The 12,627-nt window shown below is 42.3% G+C and overlaps 1 protein-coding gene across 1 annotated transcript in view; it reads left to right on the forward strand.

The window, feature by feature from the left end:
* The first annotated feature begins 9,390 nt into the window (after nucleotides 1-9,390).
* The window catches only part of LOC135895655 (sucrase-isomaltase, intestinal-like), a 31,935-nt gene continuing 28,698 nt past the window's right edge, over nucleotides 9,391-12,627 (forward strand). Inside the window, exons 1-2 of the mRNA XM_065423794.1 lie at nucleotides 9,391-9,471; nucleotides 9,573-9,721. Coding sequence (XP_065279866.1) covers nucleotides 9,391-9,471; nucleotides 9,573-9,721 — 230 coding nt within the window. The remainder of the gene's footprint in view (nucleotides 9,472-9,572; nucleotides 9,722-12,627) is intronic.

Genomic DNA, 12,627 nt, shown 5'->3' on the forward strand with positions numbered 1-12,627 from the left:
CAGAGATGTCAGATTTGGAGGGAGGAACTTAAAAAGAGGAAACCAGGCCAGCCAGTGGCACACCAGCCAGGAGAGTGGGTCTACAGTTACTGCAGAGAGGGGTGACTGAAGGCAAGGATTTGTTGGATGACCACTGCCTAGTGACCCCTTCCTGAAGGAAAGGAGGGCTTACTGCTGATCCACCTTTGGAGGGAACTATTTCTCCATATTGGCCTGTGAGCCTAGTTGGGACCACAGCTTACCAGAAGCATCTCTTAAGAAAGAGAGTCTTACCACATCCACAGGACAATTAATTTGTGTTAATTTCCTTTTGTGCTCATTGACAGCCCTGGAAGGGGCAGACTGTCTAGGGCTCAGCAGAGACTGAGTTTTTTTTTTTTTTTTTTTTACAACTGGGCTGGGTGGTGGAACACCTGGACATTGCAAAGCAGAGGCCTGGGTGAGTGCAAGGGCTCAGCCCAGGGCCTCGGGGGTGAGCTGAGGAAGGAATCTGGTGACAGACCATTGGAGCTCAAGAGGCCTTCCTTACTCCCTTCAGATGGGCAAAGACCCAAAAGGGAAAGAGAGATAAGAAGTGGCCAGTCCTTTGTGTTCAGTCATCCAGCCCCGAAAACCAAAGAAGAAGAGAGAAGCCCAGTAGGATCTAGATCTGTATCTCCTCCCGCAAGGTCTATCTCCTCCCTTGGAAGAACAGGAATTTCTGCTTCAGATAGTGATAATCTGAAGATTATCACTATCTGAGTCAGAGAAACAAAGGATGTTCTTTCACCTGACATGCTGGAAACTGTGAGCAGGAAAATGGTGTCCACCACTGAGATCCAGCCAGAGAAAAAGGAGTCATCATCTAAAGCCCAGGATGCAAAAGCTAATTAGGGCTTACTATTTCCCTGTATTTAAATAAAGCATTAGGGAGGCATAAGAAACTCCTGACAAAGCTGACAGGGTCCTAGAACCTTTGTCCTTGAGAATGAAGCTGCATTAGCATCCCTGGCAAAGGAATGCTAATTCCAGCTGAGGGGCATTTTTTTCCAAATGACCCTGCCAACAGGAAAATAGAAGTCACTATGAGAATGGAATAACCTTGGCACTTCTTCCGATGCCCTTAAAGCTTGACTGGCGACCAACCATATGCTGTTCTATGGCCACTATGTCCTGGGGGAGAGAAGTAGAAAGCTTCACCCCTCAAAAGCATGCCAAATTAAAGTTGATTCTATATATGTGTATATATGCATGCATGTGCCTCTCCAGACACTCGCTCTCTCATATCTACTGTGTTCAGAGCAGATGGATCTTGGACTCCATGAAGCTAGCAGATAAATCAATGGCCAGGAACCCTCTTTGGTTTCATCTAGGACAACAGAGAACTATTCAAAAGTACTTCTCTGCCCCTCAAAATTATCCTGTGGAATCCTGCTCAGGGAGAAGACTGTAAAGATGACTGACAATAGAGGGAGCCAAAAAGTTTGCTTTCTGCTGCTGGTAAGTCCAAGAAGACCTACAGGGCTGCATAAAAAGTCAGAATAGTTTTCATTTCTACTTACAAGGATACCAGAGAAGGGGCTTCTCTTATTCCAGGGGTAATACCTGGTCTTGGAACACAAGAGGAGGTCAGCACAAAGGGGACCACTGAACACAAAAGCTTTCTGGACAAAATTAAATATTCATCGATAGACTTCCTGGTCTGACCCCTGAACTCAGAAGTGGATTCCAGTTGATGTACAGGAAGCTCGACTGCCTCCCCTTGTTGGATTTATCTGGATCCAACCAAAAACACACAGATATGAGGCTCTTCCCCAGCATGCCAAAGATCACTGGAACAAATAAATGGCCCTAGCTCACTGATGCCCAGTCTCTGTGTTTTCTTCCAGCTCTTTTGCTCATGATTCAGGAGATAAAGTAGGAAGTGTCAGATGGTCTTACCACATTGTCCTAGAAAGCTGTGGTACTCAGAGCTAACGTAGGTGTCTCAAGCATCCGCTACATTTTCCTGCATTCCCTAACCCAAAACTCTTTCCTACATCCCAAACCAGACTACTGAAAGGGACTTGATAGGTGGGCGGAACTGGGGTAGTTTGACTGGGAACAAAAAAGAGGGGTAGGGCGTCAAGGGAGGAGAGAGCGGTCGCCTAGCATGGAGTGAGAAGAGAGGAGTTAAAAAAGAATCTGTTGTGCTGCTCCAGTTGAAGTGTTCAGCAGTGATCTCATTTTAATTCCAGTGTCCTTAATACCAAGAAAAATATGAGACAAAAGGAGAGTTATCGCTCAACTGGATATTATTCAAGATTCGTGAAAGGTCAGACGTCTTTAGCCATGCTTGTTAACAGATTATAATGAGCACTGATAACCTCCTTAAAAGAGCAAAAGAAGTGGAAGGCAGGAGTGAAAGCAAGATTGTCTTGCATTGTTGCTGACAATCTCTTTGGGGAGAGTCTTCAGACCCCATTTTGAACTTCAAGGGTCCCCCCTAATTTCCCTCTTTTGACTCCCGTCTCCCCAACATGTGTATGTGACACCCTCAGTCCCAAGACTCATCATTTCCAGGAGAACACTGTTTATTCTGGGCATTCAAACCTTGTCCTTAGGAGCTTCTTTCAGAGGGAGATCTCCTCAGTGCCCAGCTCCCAGCCAGCCTCCTCTTGCAGCGGCAGAGGCATACCCATACACTGTACACTCTAGCCCCTGCCCCACTCTCTTCTTAAAGGGGCAGCTCTCATTTCTCTTATATAATGTACAGCACCATTAGCAAAAGTCATAAATATTCAAAGTTCCTAAATATAAACAATATGAAGTTATTTGTATATTATAGAGACCTCACATGTGCACTTACTCAACCCTGCTTTAGGTTACGTGCACTTCTGGCTAAGAAGAAGGTAGATGGGCTTCCCTACGGAACCCACCATCTCTGATCCTAAATTGATGAGGGGGTTGCTAATGCTGTGGGAGATACTACTCTCAGATCTCCCTTATTTAGTTGGGTTGAGCTCCAAACCCTGATTTATTTTCCTTTCTCATCTCACTACCCATTAACAAAATTCGATATCACTCCATGGGCTGGCTGCACCATGGGAGATTTCAATGATCATCCATGTCCAACTGTAAATTCTGTGACTGGTTATGGTCACATCAACAGTGCTAGAAAATCAAGGAGCCTGCACAGGGTAATCCAGAAGGAAGAAGTCGAGAGTAAACTCAGGGCTATTATTCTTGGGAGACACGTGACTGTGCTTCACAAAGATTACCTCTACAGCCTATTGAAAGCAGCTAGTTGTGCTGGTGTAGCAACTTTAATTCTAGCTGTCTCCATGTGTTGGCATTTTCCCCACAGGGAATGGCTCAACACAGGCATGTGACACAAAGTGTTTGATTCAACAAGCTTAGTTACCCATTTTAAAAAGAGGAATGAAACTTGTTGATGTTCCCCATGGCTGTAGTCATTCATGTAGGGCCAAATCGGAGGTAAACCAATGCCAGGTCCTAAAAGACCTTTTGTGATAGACTATGCCAATGGGGGCATCCAATGCAAAGACTTACATGGAATGCCCAAGCATGAGGGGGGAATGGTTCTTTTTTTTTTAAACAAATTGAACTTGGTGTTGACTAAAGTGCTTGATTTCACTTGGGTCAATATTCTGACTTCATGCCGATGGATAGAGGCAGAAAACTGAAAATTTGTGATCTCAGCCCACTCTAACGAAGGCCATTTCTACCTGAGCAACCCAGTTCCTTTCCTGTCTCTAAAGCATGGAACAGCTGATGAAGCTTTACATAATCTTGGGTTTTTAACTTAATTTTCTCCCCGAGTGTTAATTTTAGGGCTACTTCCTTCTGTTGTTCTAGTACTGGTACAGCTCCAGGAATGTTAGTGGGAGCATTTATAAGGACCTATCCTCCAAGAACTTCTCTAGTTCTTTTTTGAATCTCGTTATAGTTTTGACCTTCACAACATTCCCTGGCAATAAGTTCCACAGATTATGCATCATGTGAATTACTTCCTTTAGTTTGTTTTAAACCTGCTGCCTATTAATTTCATTGGGTTGACCCCTGGTTCTTGTGTTATGTGAAAGAGTAAATAACGCTTCCCTATTGACTTTCTCCACACCATTCACAATTTTAAAGACTTCTATCATATCGTCTCTTCTAAACTGAAAAGTCTGTCTTTTTAATCTCTCCTCATATGGAAGCTGTTCCATACCCTCTTGATGCCCGTTCAATATCTTTTTTGAGATGGGGTAACCAGAATTCCATGCAGTATTCCAGATGTGGGCATAGCATGGATTTATATAGTAGCATTATGATAGTTTGTCTTCTTATCTATCCCTTTCCTAATGGTTCCTAACATGTTAGCTTTTTTGACTGCTGCTACACATTGAGAGGATGTTTTCAGACAGCTCTCTACAATGACTACAAGATCTTTCTTGAGTGGTAACAGCTAATTTAGATCCCATAATTTTGAATGTATAGCTGGGAGTGTACATTACTTTGCATTTATGTACATGGAATTTCATCTGCCATTTTGTTGCCCAGTCACCCAGTTTTGTGAGATCCCTTTTTTAGCCAATGATTTTAGTTTATTATTCATTGTGTGATGTTATAATTAACTAACCTGCTATGTCATATATAGAAGTATAAGATTGATCAGTATTATAGGAAATAATCATGTATTCGGTATTTAAGTAAGTAGGGCTGGAATGCACGGCCTGTAAGCTGAGGCCTGCAAGATTTTAGCTTACCTCTTTTAGGCCTTGAAGCTAAGGAATGCTGACATAAGTAAATGACGGAAGAATAACCCGGTGCCCTAAGATTATGGGAAAAGAGGTACCAAGTGGTAATATTGTGAAAATCTAGCTAGATGATTAATTTTAAATTATAAAAATGCTGTAAAAGCACATATTGTCTCCAACATATGTCTTAACCACAGGATACAGGTTGTACATCAATGTTAGCGAGAGCCTACATAGCCTATAGAATTTGGGGTCCCTTATGTTTCTAGGATAAGAGAGGATTGACTCTTCCATGTACATGCAAAGAATGTAGGTATAGACAGAATCACATTATAAAAAGAGGGTGCCCAGAGCGGGAAAATTGAGCTCCCTATGGGAAACTCCTGCAGGAGCCATTCCTCTACTAATAATCAATCCATGGAAGACCCATCAGACCCAACACTATTTTTAAGGATGTGAGTATAACTATATTTGTGTATAGGTCTTTATAGAATTTCTATATGCTTGGGTAATCATAACGTTAACTGTAATAAAACTTGTAAAATAAATTAGACCTTATATTTGTGAATGCGTGTGGTCATTACCGTTGGTCTTTGTGTTCCTAGAGACTCTAAATCTGAAGCAAATAGCAGAGGTGACTTCTACTCTGTTAAACTTGAAACTGTAGTGACCAGAACTGAACCCACAGTTGTGTAATACCACATTACAAAATTCACTTTAAATAAAATAAAAGGCTACACTTTGTAACTCTTCGCAATCTGCTTTGGACTTAACTATCTTGAATAATTTTGTATCATCTGCAAACTTTGCCACCTCACAGTTTACCCCTTTTTCCAGATCATTTATGAATATGTGAACAGCACTGATCTCAGTACACCCTGGGGGACACCACTGTTTATCGCTCTCCATTGTGAAAACTGACCATTTATTCTTACCCTTTGTTTTGTCTTTCAACCTTTATTGATCCATGAGAGGACCTTCCCTTTCATCCCATGACTGCTTACTGTGCTTAAGAGCCTTTAGTGAGGGACCTTGTCAAAGGCTTTCTGAAAGTCCAAGTACACTGTATCCACTGGATCACCTTGTCCACGTTTCTGGATTTATACAGACCAGCTGCAAGAGTTTTGCTCTCTTTGTCATCTAACTCTGCTCAGATCAGGCCTAGATGTTACAGTGCTAAAAATTCCAGCAACTGGTCTACATTAAAGCTCCCACTATGTCTAGCACCAGTTACTCCTGAGGGCATTCTGTGCCAAAAAAATTAAAATTGTATTTGTCAAATAAATGTGGAGGCTCCAGCATGGAATTGGGGAGCACAGGCCACTGGCTGCACAGACGTGGGAGATCACTGTGCAGGTCCACCCCCCTGGGACACGGACTCACCGGTGAGGCTGCACCCAACCCTGACACAGCGCAAGGACCTGGCCTGCCCCAGAAACACCCCAGAGCCCTGCCCTTCTGTGTGGGCAGGCAGGCTCAACGAGGCAGGATCCAAGTGTGGAGGGGCTTAATGTGGGGGGGATCCAGGTATGGGTTTAGGGGGTTCCGTATGGGGCAATCTGGGTGCAGGTGTCTCGGGGGGGATCCAGGTGTGGAGGGGATCTGGATGCACAGGGGCTTGTTGGGGGAGTCCAGGTGAAGGTGGTTGGGGCTCAGCAGTGGGCGGGGTCTGGGTGTGGCGGGGGATAGAGCTTGTCAGGGGTGTGTGGGTGAGGGGGTCCAGATGCTGGGGAAGAGGGACTCAGTGGGGTGGGGATCCAGGTGCAGGTGGCTCATTGGGGTGGTCCAGGTGCAGGGAGAGTGGGGCTCATCAGGGGGTTCTGAGTGCGGGGGATTCTGAGTGCGGGCGGTTCGACTCAGAGGGAGGGTCTGGGTATGAGGGGGTTTGGATGAACGGGGGCTGGGTGGATGGGGGAGCAGCTCCCTGTACAGGCATCTCTCCCCCTGCAGCTGAGGAGCAATGGGTGCAGGAAGCGGGGGGTGGGGAGGTTGCAGAACTTCCTGCAGCCAGGGGAGAAATCTGGGGGTGGATTTGACCCAGCCCTGGATGCCGTGCAAGGGAAGAGGAAGTCCCATCCTGCCCAGCCGGGACTAGCAGCTAAGCCCGGCACAGGGTAGGAGCCACCAGCCAGGTCTTCCCCAGTCCTGCCTCCTGCCCCACAGTGATTTACTTCTCTGCTGGCTGCCCTGGGCACCCAAAACATACTGCAGGGGAGGGTCACATGACTGCTCTTATGACTTCCCTTTGCTTCCCTGTCAGAAAGTCATTTTTCTGCGGGAAAGTAAAGAAATCTTCAGGGGACATAAATTCTGTGGATGTGCAGTGGTGCAGAATTCACCCAGGAGTAACCAGTGGAAATGCATCCTTGCTAAAGCAATCATGGGAAATTTTCCAAAAGTTGTCAGTTTAGACAATACTTAACTGTCATTCCTCTCCCACTTCTTGCTCAGGAATAAACTCAGGAATCCTGGAAGGTTTTGAAGTGAATCTATAATCTCATTCCTCATCCTATCATTCTAGATTTTAAACTGCCATCACAAATCTTTGCTTGTAAGAGGCAGATATGAATATTGTCATATACACATATTTAAATGGGGACCACTAGGTCAATAGTATAGTCAAGCTCTTTATGCAGTAAGGTCTTCAAGCTTTTGAGAATGCAATAGTCTACATTTAAAATTTAGATACAAAAGCTTTAATCATTTAAGATAGTATTTAATTTTCAAAATGAAATAATCACCAAAATATTGTTGCAATAATTGAGAATAATGGCCTTAATTATGATCAGGGCTTAGTACTGAAATTCCCATATGCTAAATTGAGAGTAGATGTTCTACATGCAGTAGATTTATTCCCCCTTTTTGTAATATTTGATAACGGTCGCGACTTTTTAACACTATAGAATCCCATTGTTGCAAACCCCTCTTTACATGGGACCCACTTGCATGGGAGAGGAAGTGCAGGATTGGACCAAAAGAAATAGCTAACTAGGTAACATTCTGTTTGTAAGGTTATGAGGATGACTAGCTTAGTTTTGGGTTTTTTAGTGATGACTAACTATAATAATACATGGAGTGGAACATACAGTAGGGAGGTATAAATACACAGCATATGAAAAGATGGGAGTTGCCTTACCAAGTGGGGGGTCAGTGCTAGTGAGCCAATTCAATTAAGGTGGAAGTGGGCTATTCTCAACAGTTGACAGAAAGGGATGGAAATCACTTTTGTAGTGCTGATGAGGCCAGTATAAACAAGGTGGCTCATTTCAGACAGTTGACAAGAAAGTGTGAGTATCAGCAGGGAGAAATTAGTTTTTGTAGTGACCCATCCACTCCCAGTCTTTATTCAGACCTAATTTGATGGTGTCCAGTTTGCAAATTAATTCCAGTTCTGCAGTTTCTCATTGGAGTCTGTTTCTGAAGTTTTTTTGTTGAAGAATTGCCACTTTTAAGTCTGTTATTGAGTGTCCAGGGAGACTGACGTGTTCTCCTACTGGTTTTTGAATGTTAGTTGCTAGTGAGTCTCTAAGGTGCCACAAGGACTCCTCGTTGTTTTTGCTGATACAGACTAACACAGCTACCAGTCTGAAACCTATAATAATACAAACATACTACTAATAGTAGTAAATATACATCAAATTCAATCTTTAAAGTGAAACAGGATTTTTAGCCTTTATTTAAGAGCTGATCTCAGAGCAGCCTTGACTCCAGTCAAGGCTGCACGCCTCCATAACAATTCTATTTATTGCTTTATCCACTATTTATCTTCTAATTTTTCTAGCTATATCTACACAAAAGTAAGTTGCATTATTTCATGCTGAACTCCTGTGTGTTTTTGATGCTCAGTATCTGTTTCCTTCCTGGTTTAGTTTTAGCTCAGCCTTTTTACTCAAGCACATGCCCAGCAACAATCTCTGAGGACCTTCGGCAAGACTGTCATCCAGAACCTGGAGCTACTGAAACCTCCTGCATAAGTCGTGGCTGCCGGTGGTGTGAGACTAGTGCTCCGAACGTTCCATTTTGCTTCTATGACTCAGTTGAAGATCCAACTTGCCCTAACAATGTTCCAGTTCAGAAACGCATTGATTGCCACCCTCAGCTAGGTGCCTCAAAAGAGGCATGTGAGGCAAAGGGCTGCATTTGGTGTTCTACAAAAGTCTCCAATGCCCCCTGGTGCTCTTTCCCAGAAGTTGGCCCATATGGGTACTCTCTGTATGGGCAGCCGCAAAAGACAGCTAAAGGCTGGAGGTAAACTTTACCATTGCTTGTTTAAGTCTGTAATCATTCTTTATGCATTCACATTTGGTTGGCCTGCCTAAAAGCTACATACAGTTTTGGGTTCTGATTCTAGAATACATTTATAAATGCATAGGCATAAATTTCCCCCACTCCCCTTTTGTAGAATAGCTGGACCTTCCACAAGAGGGTACAAGTCCATGCTACCTAGCTGAATTTTGGGGAAAAAATACCCTCCTTTGCCCAACCCCAGCAATATCTATTAACAAATTAATGACTTATGGAAGTTCTTGTCCAGAAACATTTGCTATTGATTAATAGAGCTGAATCCTTTCCACTGTTTTGCCCTGTATATGGCTGTTCTTGTGCTTGAGCACTTTGGTGTGTGGTAATTAAGTGTGTTTGTAGGTTAATGCTGATGAAACGTAATACCATGATGTCACTGTTCGGCAATGATATTTCTCCTGTTGCCATGGACGTGGAGTTCCAGACGAAAGACCGACTCAGGTTTAAGGTAAGTTTTGTTGTTGTTGTTCTGTTTTTTTAAACAAAGTCCAAGTAACTTAAGCTAACTAACCAACCAACAACTTTGTGCCAACTCTCACTTTGATTTAGATTTATGATCCTAACAGCCAACGATTTGAAGTTCCACTCAAGATTGAGTCTCCATCCACTGCTGCTGCTGACACCAGCTATGACATCGAGTTTATAAATCATCCCTCCTTTCAGTTTAAAATCATAAGGAAAAGCACAGGAACAGTGCTGTGAGTACAAGTATATTAAGATTGTTTTGTGTAGAAAATAAGGAAGACAAGATGAGAACTATTTCACATATATAATTGCTTGGTTTAACATGGCGAACAGAGAGAAATGCTCCTTCCTCTCACAAACACGAATTTTGTGTATGTACACATGCACATGACATCTAGTAAATTAAGGCATGTCCCATTAGGAAGTGGAGTCCTATCATAGTGCTGAATATAAACATAAATATATATACACGGAAGAGTTACTTAAACATTAAGGAAAGATTGATCAGAGACTCAAGCTATTCCTTATCAAATAAAAATCTAGCTGGTACTGCATGCTGTATGTCTGCAATGCAATAAAATGGTGCCAAGGAACATGACTAGTGCGTTTGGAGGACCTGCATTTCTGAGTGCCCAACCTGAGACATCTTAGTGGGGCCTAGTTTTCAGGAAGTACTAATCACTCATCCTCTGAGAATTAGGCTCCTGTAATGTCTTAAGTTGGACCCCCATAAACACTAATCATTTTTCAAAATGTAGGCCCAAGGAAACTAGAGAAATAGTGATAAAACAGTTCAAAAATATGCATTGAATTGTACAACTTGTGTGGTATATTTTACTTAAGGAGAAATGTCCATACATCAGCAAACACCACAAATTTCACATTGTCACTTTCCAGCCATTCTGACATCATAAAACTCTTCTTTGCTTATTTTCCACTTAGTGATGGTTACCAAGATATTTGTATGGAATGAGTAACTTACTCCTTTCTAATCAGCGTGCTCTTGCTGGCTTCATTTAGTGAGACTACAGTCCAGTGTTACTGCCATCATATGATTGGTTGTTATGATGTATTAAGATGTCACAAACTGGACTGTGGTATCATTAGATGACTCAGGTAGGAGGAGCAAGATAAATAGATCATATAAAATATGTGTACCCTAGGTCTGAGAATGTTGGGAGAGAAAATACAGAAAAAGTATGTTGCTGCTCACAGGAATTTTATGTCAAGCACATTTTCAGAAGTTTGTTGGAATGTGGCATTGGTTATTTCTATCCATCATTTCTGTAAAATTGCATACAAAAACTTAAACCTGAATATTGACAACAAAACACATAAAACCCCATTTCTTTCAGATGTTAGTTGTTAGACTCAGAATATAAACATTTTGCTGGCAAGAAATGGAGCGTCCCAATTTATGGGGAGGAGACTGAACATTTTCAAAACATGTTTTGGTTGTTTTGACTATGTGTTACAACCTCTTGTGTCTCGTCAGGAATTTGTCCTTGAGAATACAGCTTATAAACTATTTTGAGTCTGCAAATGTAAACACCAGGCTTTATTTTTAATTAGCTGGACACTCTCTTAAGTAGCTATCTTGTGTGACATCTTTTACAAGCTTCATAGCCATCTTTGTAAAGTTGGGGTGGTTGTTGTTGTTTTTTTTTTTTTTACAGGGTACTGTAAATTAGTGTTCTATGTATCAGTGAGATAGGAAAAATTTGCTTACTTCCTCAGTTAGACTTAATGGCTTTGAGTTGATAGCAGGTTCCAGTTAAATTTTCCTTTCCTTGATCCAAGAGATTATCTCGGTAGCCCTTTTCATTGTAAGGATTGATTAAGGCTTATTAATTGGAATTATGATATGTGAGGGGAATGCTTACTGAAAAATTACTACGAGCTGGTTCATAATATCATTCCCATTCCTCCCCAGCCCCCTCATACACTTGCTAAGCACAGAAATTTAGTCTCCGTTATTCCAAAGTGTTTACTAATTTTGAGGGTCTCAGTCATTGGGTCTCAACTCGAGATACCTGCAGGATTTATTTTCAGAGGTGCTGAGCCCACACAATTCCAGTGGGAGCTGCCGGTGCTCAGCAACTCTGAAAATCAGGCCCTATTTGGCAGGTTTTCAAAAGAGCTCCTACCTTGTAGATCCCATTGTTCTCAATGGGAGCTGCTGAGAGCTAAGGGCTTTTGAAGATCAGGCAGTATCTGTCTAAAAAGGGACTCCTAAATCTAGTGCTCACTTTTGAAACTTTGGGCTTAGTGGCAGTGTAAGCTCTGTGAAAGAATGGGCTGTGTTGAAAGGAGAGGAAGATAGAGGGCAGCCTTGGCTAATATCTGTATCAATAGTTCAGATTTCAGTAGAAATCCATTGCTGTTAAAAATTGCCATTGGAAAAGCATATGCTGTGTTACCCCAGGAGATGAAGCTCTTCTGAAATCCACCCAATTAAAAAACCCCGATTAAATGTTAATATTGCCATGGTTAATGGCTTTATCCGGCAACTGAAGACACTATTATTAATGAAACATTATCATTGCCAAGACTGATGTTTGCACATAGTGTATGAGAAAGGAAAATGTTATGTTTCTGGGAAAAGGCACAGCAAGTTGATTATAGATGGGAGGGTCTCGTTCCAGCAGGGAAAGATTCCTCTCACAGCTGTACCCCTCTTTGTAGCTGAATTCCCTGTGTGATTAACAAAAAAGCACCTCTTCACACATCCTAGCCAATCTAAATGGGTGAATTTGGATGCTGAGTAGTATCTCTTTTTGTCCCATTATAGGGATTTACACTCACCACTTCCATTAGAGTTCAGGAGAGCTGTGTGTATATCCTCCTTTCAACATGTTAATTTACTCCATACTTCCGGATCTGGAAGCCATGATGTTTGCTATTTATTTGATAGTAGCAACTGTGTCTACAGCAGGAAATGTTACAAAATTATTCCCACTAGTGTTGGCACCAGTGTAGTTGGAGCAGTGAGAGAAGCAGTAGGAGCCATAGTGTAGAAGAGACTCCTGTCGCTTCTGGCATTTTTACTACTATGTTATTTAAACCTGGTGAAAGCAATTTTACCAACATGTTGGTAAAAACGGGTCTAGGCATATGGGAACCTTCTCTACATTAGGAC

This window comes from Emys orbicularis, chromosome 1 (assembly GCF_028017835.1).
Source record: "Emys orbicularis isolate rEmyOrb1 chromosome 1, rEmyOrb1.hap1, whole genome shotgun sequence".
Lineage (NCBI taxonomy): Eukaryota > Metazoa > Chordata > Testudines > Emydidae > Emys > Emys orbicularis.